Here is an 18,921-nt window from a genome sequence, read left to right as displayed (position 1 = left end):
AAGTGCTTGGGAGAGGAAAGTATAAGAGAGTTGGTAGACACGTTTCCTGCCTCTAATTCCCTTATTTTTACCACTTCTATCGCTACCACTACTAGCGGTCGTCTCGGCAGGGCAGAGGAGCTGCAGGAAGGAATCCGAGTGACCTCGCGGAAACAACGGAAAACTGGGAGTCGGAAGATACCGTTTCTAGTCTCAACTCTGCCCCTGTCCAGCTGTGTGACCTGGGAGGAATCACTCGTTCGCTCTGTACCTCAGTTTCCTCACCTGTAGAATGGGGATGAGCTACCTGCTTCCCTCACCTCTTGTGAGTCCCATGTGGGACAGGGACTGTGTCTGATCTGATTTGGTTGTATCTCCCCCAGCATGAAGCAGCGTGGCTCAGTGGAAAGAGCCTGGGCTTCGGAGTCAGAGGTCATGGGTTCGACTCCCGGCTCTGCCGCTCGTCAGCTGTGTGACTGTGGGCAAGTCACTTCACTTCTCTGGGCCTCAGTGACCTCATCTGTAAAATGGGGATTGACCGTGAGCCTCACGTGGGACGACCTGATTCCCCTGTATCTCCCCCAGCGCTTAGAACAGTGCTCTGCACATAGTAAGCGCTTAACAAATACCAACATTATTCCTATTACGGTGCTTAGCACATAGTAAGTGCTTAACAAATACCACAGTTGTTATTATTTTGTCCCACAGCGTGTCCTCGGGGCTGTGGTGTCCAAATAATTGACAGTAAGTAGAAGGGAGAACAGGTGTTCAAACCCTATGTGAGCTCCTTGTGGGCAGGGCTGTGTCCACCAACTCTGTTGTATTGTCACTGGGCAGGGATTGTCTCTCTCTGTTGCCGAATTGTCCATTCCAAGCGCTTAGTACAGTGCTCTGCACATAGTAAGCGCTCAATAAATACTTTTGAATGAATTGCATGAATGTACTCTCTCAAGTGCTCAGTACAGTGCTCTCTGCACACGGTGAGCACTTAATAAAGACGACTGATTGATTTTGCAGGTAAGGGAATTGAGGTCCAGGGACTTGCCCAAGGTCTCACAGCAGGCAAGTGGCAAAGACCAGATTAGGACACAGATTCCCAAGCTCTTTTCTTTCATGAGTGTAAATTGAATTACTATATCCTATCACCTTGAGGACAAAAACGATGTAGAACGCAAGGATCATGTTATTTTCCACCTTTCTTTTTCTCCTCCTAGGGTGTTGCTCCGCTTAATCGATGACTTTTTGCTGGTCACGCCCCACTTAGCCCAAGCCAAACTCTTCCTACGGTAAGTTGCTTGAAATGTGAATTTTCATCTCCAGCCTGCTTCCTTGAAAGAGCTCCTGTGCGACGTTATTGGTTCACCTGCTTTCAGTTCCTGCTTAAATAGGAAGGTCAAGTAAGGCTTGGAAAATAAAGTCCTAAGGTGGGGCCTGAAGATAGTGAAATTCAGGGCCCGATTTTATTGCTGAAGCAGCATGGCCTAGTGAATAGAGCACGGGCCTGGGAGTCAGAAGGAACTGGGTCCTCATCCTTGTCCGCTGTGTGACCTTGGGTAAGTCATTTCACTTCTCTGCACCTCAGTTACCTCACCTGTAAAATGGGGATTAAGACTGTGAGCCCCCTGTGGGACAGGGACTGTGTCCAACCTGATTAGCTTGCATCTACCCCGGCGCTTAGAACGGTGCTTGACACATAGTAAGCACTGTACAAATACCGTCATCAGTTTCCCCTTTTAGGGAGAAGCAGATTTCATCCTAGTCCAACTTCCTTTATGAACAGAAAGTGAACCCATTTGTGTCCATAGACACCAATCAATCCGTGGTATTTACTGAGTACCTACTGTGTCCAGAGCACTGTACTAAGTCCCTGGGAGAGTACAGTGGCTCCGCGGGAAGAGCCCAGGCTTGGGAGTCAGAGGTCATGGGTTCGAACCCTAGCTCTGCCACTTGTCAGCTGTGTGACCATGGGCAAGTCATTTCACTTCTCTGTGCCTCAGTTACCTCATCTGGAAAATGGGGATTAACTGTGAGCCTCACGTGGGACGACCCGATTACCCCGTATCCCCCCCAGCGCTTAGAATAGTGCTCTGCACATAGTAAGCGCTTAACAAATACCGACATTATTATTACAATAGAGAAAGGGATAAAAATGGAAGCCCAAGCCATCTGCCTTAAATGATTTGTGTTGTTGTTTTTTTCTTTTTTTAAATAGTATTTGTTAAGCACTTGACTATGTGCCAGGCACCAAACTGAGCACTGGGGTAGATACAAACTAATCAGGTTGGACAAAGTTCATGTCTCACGCTGGCTTACGGTTTTAATCCCCCTTTTACAGATGAGGTAACTGAGGCAAAGAGAAGTGAAGTGACTTGCCCAGAGTCACACAGCAGACGTGGTGGATCGGGGATTAGAACCCAGGTCCTCTGACTCCCTGGCCTGTGCTGTATCCACTAGACCGGGCTCCTTCTCGCCTGGATTCTCAAGTGTTTCCCTACTAAGCAATTCATTCGTTCAGTCATATTTATTGAGCGCTTACTGTGGGCAGAGCACTGTACTGAGCGCTTGGGAGAGGGCAATACAAAGAGGTAGGAGGTGCCGTGGCTTCCAGCAGGCTTTTCAAGCCATTTCTTCCTGCAGCTTTAGATTTAAGGAAACTCAGCCATCTGGCTTTTGGAACTGTTACGAGATAGAGGACCTGCTTCAGACCTGAGCAGGGAATGTATCTGTTTTACTGTTGTCATAATTCTGATATTTGTTAAGCGCTTACTTTGTGCCAGGCACTGTACTAAGCACCAGGGCGGATACAAGCAAATTGGGTTGGACACAGTCCCGGTCCCGCATGGGGCTCACAGTTTGAATCCCCGTTTTACACCCGAGGTAACTGAGGCACAGAGAAGTTAAGCGCCTTGTCCTAGGTCACCCAGCAGACAAGGGGCATCCTGCCCTCTCCCAAGTGCTCAGCACAGTGCATCTAAGTACATTCAACTGACCGACCGGCTTGAGGGTGGTCTGAAGGCATCCGTCCACTCAACACGAGGCAAGCGCTCATTTCGTAGTCTTTTTTTATTCGGCGGGTGGTCATTCTAAACAGTTTCTGTGTAACGTAGGACTCTGGCGAAAGGAATTCCCGAGTACGGCTGTTTCATCAACCCGCGGAAGACCGTGGTGAACTTTCACGTGGACGAGGACACCGTGGGGTGTTCTCATTTTACTCAGCTCCCCGCCGGCTGTCTCTTCCCGTGGTGCGGCCTGCTGCTGGACACCCGGACCCTGGAGGTGTACTGTGACTACTCCACGTGAGCATCCCTCCCCCAGCCTCGTCACCCCCGCTCCGCGGCCCGAGCTCCAGGAAAGGACGGAACCGGGGGGGGGGAGGGGGGAGATTTACTTGAAGCCAGACGCAGAGTCAGTCAGTCGTTCGGATTTACTGAACGCTTACTACCACTGATAACAACTGCGGTATTTGTTAAACGCTTACGTGTGCCAAGCACTGTTCCAAGCGCTGAGGTAGGTAGAAGGTAATCAGGTCGGACCCGGTCCCCGTCCCACATGGGGCTCACGGTCTCAATCCCCCTTTGACAGATGAGGGAACTGAGGCCCAGAGAAGTGAAGTGGCTCGCCTGAAGTCCCACAGCAGATACGTGGCGGAGGCGGGATTAGAACCCACATCCTCTGACCTCCGGGCCCGTGCTCTTTCTACTAGGCCGTGCTGCTTGCAGGGCACTGTACTAAGCGCTTGGGGAGGGTACAGTTCAACAATAAAAAAAGACATTCCCTTCCCACAATGAGCTTCCAGTCCAGCGGGGTAGACAGGTATGAATATGAATAAATGACGAATTTGGACATAAATGCTGTGGGCCTGAGAAGCAGCGTGGCTCAGTGGAAGGAGCACGGGCTTTGGAGTCAGAGGTCATGGGTTCGAATCCCAGCGCCGCCACCTGTCAGCTGTGTGACTTCGGGCAAGTCACTTCTCGGTGCCTCAGTTACCTCATCTGTGAAATGGGGATTAAGACCTCGAGCCCCACGTGGGACAACCCGATTCCCCTGCGTCTACCCCAGCGCTTAGAACAGTGCTCGGCACACAGTAAGCGCTTAACAGATACCAACATTATCAGAGGGGATGAATAAAGGGAGCGACGCAGAAGGGAGTGGGAGAAGAGGAAAGGAGGGCTTTTCATTTATCAATTCGGTCGTATTTATTGAGCACTTACTGTGTGCAGAGCACTGTACTAAGCGCTCGGGATGTACAATTAGGCAACAGATAGAGACCGTCCCTGCCCAACAGCGGGCTCACAGTCTGAAAGGGGAGACAGACAGCAAAACGAAACAAGTAGTCGGGCATCAATACCATCAAAATAGATAAATAGAATCGTAAATATATACACAACTGGGAAGGCACCGAGTGTGGAAATATATACACAACTCTAGGCGAGAGAGCACGGGCCTGGGGGACAGGAGTCCTGGCCTCTCATCCCGGCTCTCCCGCCAGCCAGCCGGGTGACCTCGGGGAAGTCATCGTGCCTCAGTTTTCCCGATTGTAAAATAGGGTTTAAATAGAGAAGCAGCGTGGCTCAGTGGAAAGTGCACGGGCTTTGGAGTCAGGACTCATGAGTTCGAATCCCAGCTCTGCCACTTGTCAGCTGTGTGACGGTGGGCGAGTCACTTAACTTCTCTGTGCCTCAGTTCCCTCATCTGTAAAATGGGGATTAAGACTGTGAGCCCCACGTGGGACGACCTGATTCCCCTGTGTCTACCCCAGCGCTTAGAACAGTGCTCGGCACATAGTAAGCGCTTAACAAATACCAATATTATTACTGTTCCTCAGTGGCAATCCCCCACTTTAACTGCGAACCCCATGTGGGACGGGGTCTGTGTCTGATCTGATTGTGTCGAATCTACCCCCGGTGCTTAGCATAACAGATACCACTGTTTATGTATTTCTTTGTGGCATTTATTGAGTGCTTGTTGTGTGCAGAAATCTGAACTCAGCACTTGGGGAGAGTTCGGTGCAACAGAGCCTGTAGATGAGCTCCCCACCCATAAGGAACTCACAGTTACAGTGGAGAGACAGACCTTAAAATTAATGAATAATGATAATAATAATGGTAATGATATTTAAGTGCTTACTATGTGCCAAGCACTGCGATAGATACAAGATCATCAGGTCCCACATGGGGCTCACATTCTAAGTCGGAGGGAGCACAGATATTGAATCCCTATTTTGTAGACGAGGGAACTGAGGCACAGAGAAATGAAGTGACTTGCCGATGACCCACGGCAGGCAAGTGGCAGCGCCGGGATGAGAACTCAGGTCCTCTGACCCGAGTCAGACTCCCAGGCCCGGGCTCTTTCTACTGGGCCACGCTGCTTCTCTAATGATAACATATGGTAGTACTGGTTACGGTTAAGTCAGCGGGGGGTGACAGCGGGGGGGGGAGAGAAGGCTAAAATCACGGGGCAGATTGGGATTTCTCTCTGCCTGTCCCCGTCCGTCTCCCTCAGCTACAGCCGGACATCGATCAGGGCGAGCCTGTCCTTATGTCAGAGCACCTCGGCTGGAAGGAGCCTGAGGCGAAAACTCCTGACCGTCCTGAAGCTGAAGTGTCACGGCTTATTTCTGGATGTACAGGTGAGACCTGCGCCATCCATTTTCTCCTCCCCCGCTTATTGCAGACTTGAGGGACGTCCACTGACACCTGGGGCTTTTTGATCTCGGCTTATTTTACGGTATTTGTGAAGCGCTTTCTATCCGCCAGACGCTGTACCAAGTAAGCGCTGGGGTACTTAGCGCGAGGTGGAGAAAGAACCTGGCTCGGAGCAAGAGCACGGGCTCGGGAGTCAGAGGTCGTGGGTTCTCGTCCCGCCTCCGCCACTGTGTGACTTCGGGCAAGTCACTTCACTTCTCTGTGCCTCAGTTACCTCATCTGGAAAATGGGATTAAGACCGTGAGCCCCACGCGGGACAACCCGATTCCCTTCTATCTACAACAGTGCTAAGAACAGTGCTCGGCACACAGTAAGCGCTTAACAAATACCGTCGTTATTGTTCATTATTAGAAGCAACCTAATCAGGTTGGACGTAGTCCCTGTCCCGCGTGGGGCTCACAGTCATAATCCCCATTTTGCAGATGAGGTAACTGAGGCACAGAGAAGTGAAGTGTTGTCACTTCCTTCCATCCGCAAACATTTGTCCTTAATTTCCAGGAGCCCGGTGGGCTCGTGGACATTCCGGGCCTCTGCCCACCCTTTGGTCTGAGTGAGGACAGAGTCGGATAACTCATGGTCAGTCGATCAATTAACCGGTCGGCGGTACTCACTGAGCACTTACTGGGTGAGGAGCATGGTACTAAACAGTTGGGAGAGTTCAGTATAGCAGAGTTAGTAGACGCGTCCCCTGCCCACGACGAGCTCAGAGTGGGAGGGACGAGGCGGAAGGGGACCAGCAAGGGACCCGGGTAGGAAACATGTCTTCTAATGTATTGTAGTGTAGGGAATGTTTCTGTTTATTGTCATGTCGTCCTCTCCCAAGCGCTTGCGACATTGCTCGGCACACGGTAAGCGCTCAATACATACGACCGACTGACTACTCTCCCCAGTGGGTGGTACAGTGCTCGGCGCTCAATAAATACCATCGATTGATATCGGGCGGCCGTGGTCTGGGGACGACGTGCCTAATTCCTCAGGACTGACGACCGAGAGGGACTTCTGGTCTCGATCGATTCATTCAATAGTATTTACTGAGCGCTTACTGTGTGCAGAGCACTGTACCGAGCGCTTGGAATGGACAATTGGGCAACAGATAGAGACAGTCCAAAAAGGGGCTCCCAGTCTCAACGATTGCTCCGCTCCTGGGCATCTGTTCGTTCTTCTTTCCAGGTGAACAGCCTCCGAACGGTCTGCATCAACATTTACAAGATATTTTTGCTGCAGGCCTACAGGTGAGGTGCCTAGTTTCATTTCAGCCGGAAGCCACGAGATGGAGCCAGGCCATCGGAATGACACCCCGGCCATCCCTTGGCTCAGGATGCAAATCTCCATTCATTCGTTCGATAGTATCTATTGATAACGGTGGTATTTGTTAAGCGCTCACTATGTGCAAAGCTCTGTTCTAAGCGCTGGGGGGGAACACAAGGTGATCGGGTTGTCCCACGGGGGGCTCACAGTTTTAATCCCCATTTTACAGATGAGGGAACCGAGGCACAGAGCAGTGAAGTGACTCGCCCAAAGCCACACAGCTGGCAAGCGGCAGAGCTGGGATTAGAACCCATGACCTCTGACTTCCAAGCCCGGGCTCTTTCCACTGAGCCCCGCTGCTTCTCTTTATTATTTATTTATTTATTTATTCATTCATTTATTGAGCGCTTACTATGTGCAGAGCACTGTACTAAGCGTTTGGAGTCTACAAATCGGCAACAGATAGAGACAGTCCCTGCCCACTGACGGGCTTACGGTCTAATCGGGGGAGACGGACGGACAAAAACGATAGCAATAAATAGAATCAAGGGGATGTACATCTCATTAGAACAATAGCAATAAATAGAATCAAGGGGATGTACATCTCATTAACAAAAGAAATAGGGTAATTAAAAAATATATATAAATGAGCGGACGAGCACAGTGCTGGGGGTGGGGCAGACGGTTTAGTGACCATTCATTCATTTCCTTCAGTCGTATTACCGAGCACTCACTGCGTGGAAAGCACTAAGCGCTCGGGACAGTACGCTACACCAATCAACAGACACATTCCCCGCCCGCGACGACTTTACCGTCCAGAGGGGGAGACGGACATGAATTGAAATAAATCAATCACAGATTCATTCATTCAGTAGCATTTATTGAGCGCTTACTATGTGCAGAGCACTGGACTAAGCGTTTGGAATGTACAGTCGGGCAACAGGTGGAGACAATCCCTGCTCAACGACGGGTCATGGGTTCGAATCCCGGCTCCGCCGCTTGCCAGCTGTGTGACGTTGGGCCGGTCACTTCGCTTCTCTGTGCCTCAGTTACCTCATCTGTAAAATGGGGATTAAAAACTGTGAGCCCCACGTGGGGCAACCTGTTCGCCTTGTATCCCCCCCAGCGCTTATAACAGTGCTTTGCACAAAGTAAGCGCTGAACAAATACCACATTAATTAATTATACGGGGGAGACGGACAGCAGAGCCAAACAGAACAAAAGAGAACAAGTAGTCCGTGCAGACACCATCGAGGAATAGAATCAGAGATATATACGCATCCTTAGCAAAATAAATAGAGTAATAAATAATATATACAAATATGCACAGTGCTGAGGGGAGGGGAAGGGGGAAGAGCAGAGGGTGGGAGATGGGGGAATGGGGAGGGGAGGAGGAGCAGAGGGCAAGGGGGGGTGGTCAGTCTGGGATGTGGATGTAAGTGCTGTTGGGGTGAATAAAGGGAGCAAGTCAGGACGAAGCAGAAGGGAGTGGGAGAAGAGGACAGGAGGGTTTAGTCAGGGAAGGCTTCTTGGAGGAGATGGGCCTTCAATAAAGCTTTGAGAGGGGGTCTGGGGAGAGTAATTTTCTTACCATTGTAAGATCCAGGATGGGGGAGGGACATCAGGTTTAGGGGAAGGTAGTGTGTATTCCTGCATTTTTCCAGGAAGCTCCTTGTAGGCAAAGGAATGTGTCCGTTTATTGTTATATTATACTCTCCCAAGCACTAAGTACAGTGCTTTGCACACAGTAAACGCTCAATAAATATGACTGAATGAAATGAATTCTGCAACTGATAATTAAAAAAAAAATATTTCAGGAAGTGATGGTTCCTGAATGGCTTAAAGGCAGACCTGTGTGGAGGGGAGGGTGGACAGGATGACCTCTCAAAGTCCTGTCATTTTGGGGGTCCGAAAAACAGTAGTAAATCACTCCTCCCCAAATTCTAGAACCCCAATCACTCATTAACTAGAGCATTGCCTGATCTGAACCTCAGGAACAACCTGCAGGACTTTGGCCCTAATAGTTTTCGAGCTCTGACTAAGCCTCAGTTCTCCTGGAGAAGTGCAGCTCAGCTGTAGATAGCTAACTTCTTGATGACTTTATAGCTAAACAGACGAAATCCGCTCTGCAGAGCTCGCAGGCCGGCCACCGGTTCATTCTTCCACCTCCGTGCACAGTCAGTGGAAGTCAGAGGTAAACAGAAAGCAGCTGGGAGAAAGAAAAAGCAAGTGTCACGTTAACATTTGCAGTTCCCCAAGTTGCTTTAAATGTAAATTTCCCCAAACAGCTAGTTTCCTCTTTAGTGTGTGGCCCATGTTTGCCCAGATGGATGAAAGCTTTTCAATGGATGTGGAAATCAAAGGTCATTAGGGATCACCAGGGCCTTGTTCCCACACTCCAGGTTTGTGTTTCTTTAGCCTTCCCGCCCTTTGGTCTTCTCTTCCTTCCAGGTGACCACTTTCCTGTTCCCCCGGCCCCCCAGGGAAGCCGAACAGACGTTATTTCATTGGACGAGGCACCAGTAATAACAATTGTGATGTTTGTTAAGTGCTTACTTTGTGCCACGCTTTGGGGTAGATGCAAGATCATCCGGTCCTAAGGGGGGCTCCCAGTCTAAGTCGGAGGCAGAACAGGTTTTGAATCTCCCTTTTGTGGGTGAGGGAACTGAGGTACAGAGAAGTGAAGTGACTTGCCCAAGTTCACACAGCAGACAAGTGGCGGAGTCGGGATTAGAACCCAGGTCCTCTGACTCCCATGCCTGTGTTCGTTCCACTAGGCCATGCTGCTTCTCTAGCTTGGTCACTATAATAATGACAATAATGAGAATAATAACTGTGGCCTCCGTTAAGTTCTTACTATGGGCCAAGCTGGGGCAGATATAAGAGAATCAGGTCGGACACAGTCCCTGTCCCACAGGACCCCAGAGAGATCTGAGTTTCCTATCAAGGCTCCGAAAAGACGTAATATAATGGCTTACCGACATCAGTTCTTTGAAGCTGCCCCTTCCCAATCCTCATCCTCCTCTAAAGCCCCTTGCCCTGTCCGCTGTGTGATCTTGGCTAAGTCACTTCACTTCTCTGGATCTCACTTGCCTCATCTGTGAAATGGGGATTAAGACTGTGAGCCCCACGTGGGACATTTACCCCAGCGCTTAGGACAGTGCCTGGCTCAGAGTAGGCGCTTAGATGCCATAAAACAAAAGAAGATCAACTCCCTGTTTATCCTCAGGTTTCACGCCTGCGTCCTCCGGCTTCCATTTAATCAGCGAGTCAGGAAGAATCCGGAGTTCTTCCTCACGGTCATTGCCGACACGGCATCTTGCTGCTATTCCATGGTACGAGCCAGGAATGCAGGTAAGGCTAAATTACGCTGTCAGACAAGTCAGGGGTTCAGTCTTGAATTCTGGTTCAGTCCCCCGACCTGTTGCGTTCCAAGTGAACTCGCTGAGTGACCTTGGGCAAGTCAGCGTGGCCTAGTGCTTGGGAGCGTACGACGTAACGGAGTCGGTAGACGCGTTCGTTGCCCGCGACGAGCTTACGGTCTAGCGGGGGAGACGGGCAATAATATCAGTGAATAAATTATGGATATGGACCAAAAAGCTGTTGGGCTGAGGGAGAGGTGAATAAAGGGTGCAAATCCAAGTGCAGAGGTGACACAGAAGAGAGTGGGAGAAGGGGAAATGAGAGCTTAGTCAGGAAACGCCTCTTGGTGGACATGGGCCTTCGGTAAGGTTTTGAAGGTGGGGAGAGAATAGTAATAATAATAACGATGATAATGACGGTGATCGTCTGTCGGATCTGAAGAGGGAGGGCTTGCTAGCCTAGAGGCAGAACGTGGGCGAGAGGTCGGCGGGGAGATAGATGAAATGGAGGGAAGCAGCGGGTAGGAGAGGTAAGGTAAGGTAGGAGAGGGCAAGGCGATTGCTTTAAGTTAGCCATTTTACACTCCCATTTCTACTGGGGAGCTTCCCTCGGCTCTGGGGATCCTGTCTTTGCCCCCGGAAACTTGGGGGTTGAGGGTGGGGAGGTGGTGTGTGCGCTTGAAACCCCTGCCCTCCCTCCCTGAATTTAACATTCTCGTCCCAGGGGTTACTCTCGGAGCCAGAGAAGCTTCAGGCCCGTTTCCTTCGGAAGCAGCACAATGGCTTTGCTATCAGGCCTTCCTGACTAAGTTGGCAAATCACAAAGTTGTGTACAAGTGTCTTCTGGGGCCCCTCAAAAGGAGTAAGTAAATGTCGACTGCTAGAGGGGTAGAGCCGTAGCCATTTAGACGGGCGGGATTCGTGTGCTTCTCGAGCCTGAGGAAAGAGGCCTCAACTCTGGGTCTCGGATTTCGCATCTCTAAAATGGGAATATTCTAATTATAATAATTATAATAATGGTGACGATGATGATGATATGCGTTAAGCCCTGGGGTCGAGAGGAGACAATCAAATCGGTCACAGTCCCGAGGCCCAGTTTGCGGTCTAAGAGGGAGACCGTGTTCCGGAAGAGGAACCTGAGGCAAAGAGAGTTTGATGACTTGCCCAAGGTCACAGATCTCCTGACTCCAGTCCTGACTCCACCGGGCCCTGCTGCCTTTTACTGTCCCTTCTGCAGGCTGGAGCCCGGAGGAGTCTGGATTTGGGAGCCCTGACACCCCAGTGGCAGAGGTGGGATTAGAACCCAGGTCCTGCTGACTTCCAGGCCTGTGCCCTATCCACTAGGCTAACCTGCTTCTGGTATTTTGATTAAGCTGGGAAGACAGTGTCCTATTTTTGACCCCATTTTCGATTGAAGTTGCTGTTTTCTTTGGAACTGAACAAGTCGAAATTGTTCTATTTTGAAGTAGCAAAAAAGCTCCCTAGTTATGTCCGGAAAGGGTAGCATTCGAACGTTCTGAAGGGGATGAACAAGTTCTTTTATTCAGCGCTGAAAGATCGACTGTTGTTCGAATTTTGGGTCAGGTAAACAGCAGTTGCTTCGAAGACTCCCCGGGCCTACGATGCTGATGCTAGAAGCTGCGACTGATCCAATGCTCTGTCAAGATTTTAAAACCATCTTGGATTAACGGAAGGGACGCCCACTTCTCTTGGACACCTCTATGGGGATGACTTTCACCCGGCTGCCAGCAAAAGCCAAATTGCTCACTAGTTGTCCCTTGCGCAGCGAGAGAGTGTCCCAGCTTTTGCCTAAGCCGGATCTATGCTGTCGCTAGCTGTCGGCTCTTGGTCTCGTCCTCTTTCTCCTGCGTCGCCGATGGCTCCTCTGGGTCTGTGCTAATTCACTTTCAGCAAGTGTCTAACCAACTGTCAGCTTATGGTACACCCAGAGATTCCTTTGTCCGCCCCTGCGCCTGGTCACCTTCGCAATCAAAGCCGCTCTGGGCTTCGCTCCGAGTGATTTCCAGGGAAAGCGATCCCACTCCAGCATCCCGGGACCCCCTCCCCTCCATCCGCCGGCCCCGCGGGGCCAGGGGAGGGGAACCGGGAAGGAAGAAGCGGGATGGGCTGTTGTTCTTCGACTGTGGAGGAAGTGAAGGGACGTTCCACATCGACCAGGATGAAGATGACCCCTTCGGGACCACAAAAGTTTCGAGCAGCTATGCGAGAGAATAATCACTGTTGCTTCTGCACCGTGACTCTATGACCCCCTATTCGGGCCTCTTCCCATTTTGATTCCTGCGGGTATGGGAATGCGGGACTCCCCAAAGCTAGGTGCCTTGGCTGGAATAGAGGAGCACTCCCCCCCCCCCCCCCCCGGCTGCTGCAACCTCAAATTTCTCTCCTACTCCCCTCCAGAAAGTAGGGTCTTCCTTCGTGACTTCAGTCCCCCAGGGAAACCTCCAGGAATGTGAGAGAAGAAATCCAATTGTGGCTTTCATTTATTTTTCCCGAGAACGTCGGGTCGACTTTTCCCGGTCGTACTGCCGAGTACGACCCAACGGGTAGCTTTAGGCAGTCCAAACTGGTTTGCTTCAGGTGTCGAGCGGGTAAGATGACCAAAGGGAAAAGGAGCGGAAGCTAATTCATTTTGGTGGTTCGCTCTGAGGGTTCTCGACGCTGCGGAAAATTCGAAGGGCCCGTGCTAGGCAGTTCGGTTCCCATCTCAGCAACTCCCCCCCCCGGTTCCAGATCAGGGTACCTGATATTCCCTCCCTCCTCTTATCTGGGAACTGTTCTGGTGAATCAGTCAATCAGTGATATTAAGTGCTTACGGTGTGCGGAGCATTGTACTAAGCACTTGGGAGAATACAATGTGATCAATCAATGGTATATATCAAGGACTTGCTGGGTATAGAACAATAGAGTTGGTAGACATGTTCCCTGCCTCTAATGGAGTTGGACATGGCTCCTGCCCAGAAGGCTCTTCAATCCTGCACTCCTGAGTTCTTCGCTCCTTTGGATGTGAGGGCCCTGTGAACATCTGTGGGTGGAAGACTGGAAGCTCCTTGTGGGCAGGGAACGTGTCTACCAACGCTGTTGTACTTTCCCAAGCGCTTAGCACAGTGCTCTGCACACAGTTAGCGCTCAATGATCGACAGATTGATTAGAAGAGAAAGATACTAGGATGGAACTCCTCAGTTCCCCGTCTCTGAGGAGGTGCCCAAACTGCCCACGTCAGCGGGGGCAGTGTTCGAAACTTCCTCTGCGGGGCTGAAAGAGGTGGCACCTCCGTTCACCCCGACGTGGAGAACAGAGAGACTGATCCCGCTCCTGGAAAGGAACCAGACTCGTTGTCTTCCCTGCCTCGGGAGGGCTAAGTCTGGACAAGTAGCGTGAGGGCTTCAGAAAAAGGAAATCGGAATGGAAGCGGCTTGATTGTTTGTGTTTGGATTTTATACCCCTGCTCTGTGTAAAACCGCGGATCCCCAGATACCAGTCATTACACGTGCCCTGGATACAGGACGCGTGCGTAGCTTTCTACAGGTAATTACTGCCAATAAAATTTATCTTTGCCCACCTGTTTTGCATAGCTTTTCTTAAAATAGCTTGGTCCAAAGATAAGGGTTGGTATCTAATGATTTTTCTTTTTATGTCTTTAGGGGCTAACTCCAAGGTCTTCTCATTGAATTTTCCCATTGGGCAGAGACTGCATCGCATGGCGTCTCTTATGATTCCGTGATCCTAGAGGTCACCAGATCCTAGAGAATACCCAATTCTGTTGTCCATCCGCCTTGCGGAGTAATGCTGGGAAAATGATCTGGCATCTCTGTACTACTATAACTCCATTTGGAAAATGGGCATCAAACCATTCATTCATTCATTCATTCATTCAATCGTACTTATTGAGCACTTACTGTAAGCGCTTGGAAAGTACCATTCAGCAATAAAAAGAGACAAACCCTGCCCACACCGGGCTCCAAGTCCATGTCTCTCTTCACCCCCTACCACCCAGAGAAGTTAGGGGATTCAAAACTAAAGTTCCCTAAACCGCTTACTCCCAGTAAAATTGATGTCCTTCATTCTTTCGGTCAATCATATTTATTGAGCGTTTACTATGTGCAAAGCACTGTACTGAGTGTTTGGGGGAGGGCAGTATAACGATATACAGACACATTCCCGGCCCACAACGAGCTCACAGTCTAGAGGGGAAGGCAGATATTAGTGTACATGAGTAAATAAATGAATGAATTCATTAAAGATAAATACATATCTCTGTTTGAGGAGCTGTGGGCAGCCTTGACTTACAGTGAAGAAAAACACCCAGAAGTAATAATAATAACTGGGGAATTTGTTAAGTGCTTATTGTATGCCAGGCACTGTACTAAGCGCCGGGTTAGATAGGAAATGGGGTTGCATAAAGTATAGTCTGTGATATCTCATTTTCCCCTTTGTGCTTAATGCCATGTTTTAACTCATGCATTCATTCAATCGTATGTATTATTGAGTGCTTACTGTGTGCAGAGAACTATACTAAGCGCTTGGGAGAATATAATGCAACAGTAAACAGACACATTCCCTGCCCAAAACGAGCTTCGTGGTCTAAAGGGACTGTAGATTGTAACTCCTCACGTGCACAAGCCCGAACGACAAAATGTAGTGCTTTGTGGCCAGCTCTTTGGGCTGCCTTCGGGAGTCCCGCCCCAGATTGGGGTTCATGCTCGGGTTTTTAAAATTTGATCATACAGCCTTGGAGTCATCGCATCTAGACAGTAACCGCTGGATGACAAGGGCAACTGTGGGAGATTTTCACATCAAGATAGCCCATCCGAGGGAGAGACAGAGTGATTAGCAGTGGTGCGGGGAAAATCTTACGTTACTGGATCTAGTGATGGTTTGAAAAACGGTTAGGTGTTTGCCTAATTTGACCCTATTTCTTCTATCTTTGGGTCCGACTGATACACTGTTAACTACCCCCCACCGCTGGAAACCCTAAGCTGGCTCTGATCATTTCGTCTCCGGATTCCCTTCGGCAACCCATCTGAGGCTAGAAGGCTGCAGCCACCAGGTTGACCCAGAAAAGTTGGCGAAGAGATGGAAAGAAAGTACATATATACAAAATACCTGTATGTGTGTGCATAGAGATACACAAAATGCCTGTATATGTGTACATATATACCAAATGTCTATATCTGTGTATATACACACGTACGAAATGCTGTATGTTTGTGCATATACACACAAAATACACGTGTGTGCTCATACATGGGTGAATCTAGATCATCCACTGTTTCAACGGCCTAGACTAATTTCTCCCCCCATTATCGTGATAGAGGGTCTTGGGGTGGGCAGGGTGTCCGCGTTATTTGTCAGGCTCCGGTTGGTATTTCCCAGCCCCACACTGGCTCTTGAAATCAATCAATCAAGCATATTTATTGAGCGCTTAGCACAGTACTAAGCTCTCGGTAAGCACAGCGTAACAGTCCTTAGACGCATTTCCTGCCCACAGTGAGTTTACTGTGCAGAAGGACAGACACTGATAAAAATAAATCAGTGACAGATACGAACATATGTCTTGTTGACCTGAGGGAGAGGTGAATAAACGGTGCAAATCCAAATGCAAGGGTGATGCAGAAGGCAGTGGAAGAAGAGGAAACAAGGGCCTAATCAGGGAAGACTTCCTGAAGGACATGTACCTTCCGTAACGCTTTGAATAATGCAATCTCCTCTTCTAGACTCTGAGCTCGTGGTGGGCAGGGAATGCGTCTGTTTATTGTGGTATTTACTCTTCCAAGAGCTTAGCACAGTGCTCTGCACACAGTAAGCGCTCGGTAAGTACGATTGATTGACTGACTGGTGACTGCCCGGTTTCAGGCGTGACTCACGTTGAACATCCGGTTCACTGTGGCCTTCGATTACCTGCCTCCCGAACGGGCGCCTCAGCGTTCTCACCTTCCTGTCTCCGGGCTCGTTGGTTTTCGCCCCACCCAGGGAGCAGGCCTGTTTGAAAGGCCAGAGGGACCAGAGTGGCGCCAGAAGGGCAAAAGAGGAGGAAAACACCCTTCTCCATCCATCTCTTACTTTCCCATTGTCATGGTTACACGAAGGAAAAATCAATAAGCCTTCATTCAGATCTGTTTAGGAATTAGGATGCGATGTTATTGGGCATCGGAGCGTTTATTTCCCTTTCAGATATGGGCCATGGGCCGCAAAGCTTTGTCCCTTCTGGGCCTCCTCCCTCTCCAATATCTTTCTCTGGTGTCTCCACCGCAGGGGAGTATTTGACCGGAAGCAACCGTCAGACATAATCCCTGACTGGTTGATTAGGTCATCTCAGGCAATTAACTTCGTTTTCAAAGACAATCTGTACTCAGACTTCCCAGTTGCAAAATGGAGATAGCAACTTTCTCCAGAGGGAAATGGCGAGGATTGGGTAAACAAGATGGTAGGCGTCTGGGAGTCCGACAGCCACAGAAGAGATAGAAGGTTTCCTTGGGAAAGACTTTGAGAGAGCTGGGAGCAACTGCTGAGCCCCAGAGGATCGGTTCCTCCCCATCCTATTCCCGGGGAATTTGTGAGATTAATCAATCAGTCGTACTTATTGAGCTCTCACTGTACTAAGCGCTTGGGAGACCACAGCACGACAATCCGAGGGACACCTTCCCGGCCCACAACGAGCTTACAGAGGAAAAGAAGAGAAGCAGCGTGGCTCAGTGGAAAGAGCCCGGGCTTTGGAGTCAGAGGTCGTGGGTTCGAATCCCGGCTCTGCCACTTGTCAGCTGTGTGACTGTGGGCAAGTCACTTCACTTCTCTGTGCCTCAGTTACCTCATCTGTAAAATGGGGATTAAGACTGTGAGCCCCACGTAGGACAACCTGATTCCCTTGTGTCTCCCCCAGCGCTTAGAACAGTGCTCGGCACATAGTAAGCACCTAACAAATACTAACAGAAGAAGCGAAAAAGCTATTTATGATTAATGAACTCTTTCTTGGCATGTTCTCTGAATGAACTAATCTCATCTTGTCCACTGATTTTTCTCCATGTTTTAGCATCACTCTCCACCCATGCATTGACGTCTCCCGAGAAATTTAGCTAATCAGGTATTGCTACTGTGAGACTTCCTCGGTGGACATCTGATACAGACAGTCTAGACTGTAATCTCGCCATGGGCAGGGAATGTGTCTATCAATTCTGTTGCACTGAACTGTCCTAAGCTTCAAAGGGCTCTGCACACAGTTAAGCGCTCAAAAAATACCAAGGATGATGATAACGGGCAGTTTTGGTCTCCCTGACACAAACACACACATACATACACATCTCCATTCCTTCCCCCGTATTGTACATATCTGTAATTTATTTATTAATATCGTGCACCTATCTGTAATGTAATTTACGTGTTTGCCTTACTGTCCGTCTTCCCCTCTAGGCTGTAAGCACGCTGTGGGCTGGGAATGTGTCTGTTTATCGTTACATTGTACTCTCCCAAGCCCTTAGTACAGTGCTCTGCACACAGTAAGCGCTGAATAAATACGCTTGAATCAATTAATGAATGAATGGGAGAAGAGAATGCCAGTAGGTTGCCATGACTAATCCTTCCGGCGTCTCTAAGCCCGGATGTGCACATGGAAAACTCTAACTCGGATAACTCACTCCAACCTATCAGGTCACTGTTGTCTTTAATATTTGACTATAGAGGTGTCCCCGCTGTGACTTTTGGAGCCAGGGAGCAAAGGACAACTCTGGACACTCCCATTTCCAAAGATGGGAGAGAATTTTACTCCCGCAGAGTGAGTTTCGGTCGTATTGACTAATTCAGGACTAGATAAACAAGCGCTGAAGGGAGTGCGGGAAAGAGGAGGTGACTGAATTGTTTGGACCCTTCAGGAGCTTATTTAATTGTGTTCGCTATTTAGGTGGCCTTAGGCAAGGGCAGGCTAGTAGAAAATACACTGGGCTGGCACTTTCGGGCATTTATCTGCAAGGTTGTTTTCACCCATTTCTTATAAAGGACTCTAAGGAAAATCTATTCCACGACTCTGGACTGTGGACTCTCTGGACCGTAAGCTCACTGTGGGCAGGGAATGTTTTATGTATATATTGTTATATTGTACTCTCCCAAGTGCTCAGTACAGTGCTCTGCATACAGTAAGCGCTCAATAAATACAACTGACTGACCGCAAGTCATCTTTTGCCTAATAGGACAATTTTCGAAGTGGAAAACGAGTCTGCTGTGTGATCTTGGATGGGTCCCTTAAATTCTCTGGGCTTCAGTTACCTCATCAATAAAATGGGGATTGGGACTGTGAACCCCATATGGGACAGGAACTGTGTCCAACCTGATTGCCTTGTATCTTCCCCAGTGCTTAGTTCGGTGCCTGATACATAGTAAGCGCTTAACAAATGCCATTTAAAAAAATGGAAAAGCCACACTGTAGTTTTGAGCTGTTAGGTGGAGTTCTTCATTTCAGAAGTGCCTACCGCCCCTGTCTTCTGAGAACAAGCAAATTGGCTATACTGTCATTTCTGAGTCACCCCAGTGATGTGAAATAACACATTTAAAAACTAGTAAAACTGCTGATTCCTAATCTACAGGATCTGTAACAGTGCACTGAAAGTGTAGCACTAAAT

The 18,921-nt window shown here is 49.3% G+C and overlaps 1 protein-coding gene across 1 annotated transcript in view; it reads left to right on the top strand.

The window, feature by feature from the left end:
• The window catches only part of TERT (telomerase reverse transcriptase), a 28,279-nt gene extending 15,669 nt beyond the window's left edge, over positions 1 to 12,610 (top strand). The window contains exons 10-16 of the mRNA NM_001282465.1: positions 1,194 to 1,265; positions 3,087 to 3,275; positions 5,482 to 5,608; positions 6,855 to 6,916; positions 10,162 to 10,286; positions 11,019 to 11,156; positions 11,879 to 12,610. Of these exons, the coding sequence (NP_001269394.1) occupies positions 1,194 to 1,265; positions 3,087 to 3,275; positions 5,482 to 5,608; positions 6,855 to 6,916; positions 10,162 to 10,286; positions 11,019 to 11,156; positions 11,879 to 11,982 (817 nt within the window). The 3' untranslated portion in view covers positions 11,983 to 12,610. The remainder of the gene's footprint in view (positions 1 to 1,193; positions 1,266 to 3,086; positions 3,276 to 5,481; positions 5,609 to 6,854; positions 6,917 to 10,161; positions 10,287 to 11,018; positions 11,157 to 11,878) is intronic.
• Positions 12,611 to 18,921: the final 6,311 nt, after the last annotated feature.

Source organism: Ornithorhynchus anatinus, chromosome X3 (assembly GCF_004115215.2).
Source record: "Ornithorhynchus anatinus isolate Pmale09 chromosome X3, mOrnAna1.pri.v4, whole genome shotgun sequence".
In the NCBI taxonomy this organism is placed as follows: domain Eukaryota; kingdom Metazoa; phylum Chordata; class Mammalia; order Monotremata; family Ornithorhynchidae; genus Ornithorhynchus; species Ornithorhynchus anatinus.
This window is presented reverse-complemented; position numbering and strand designations above follow the sequence as displayed.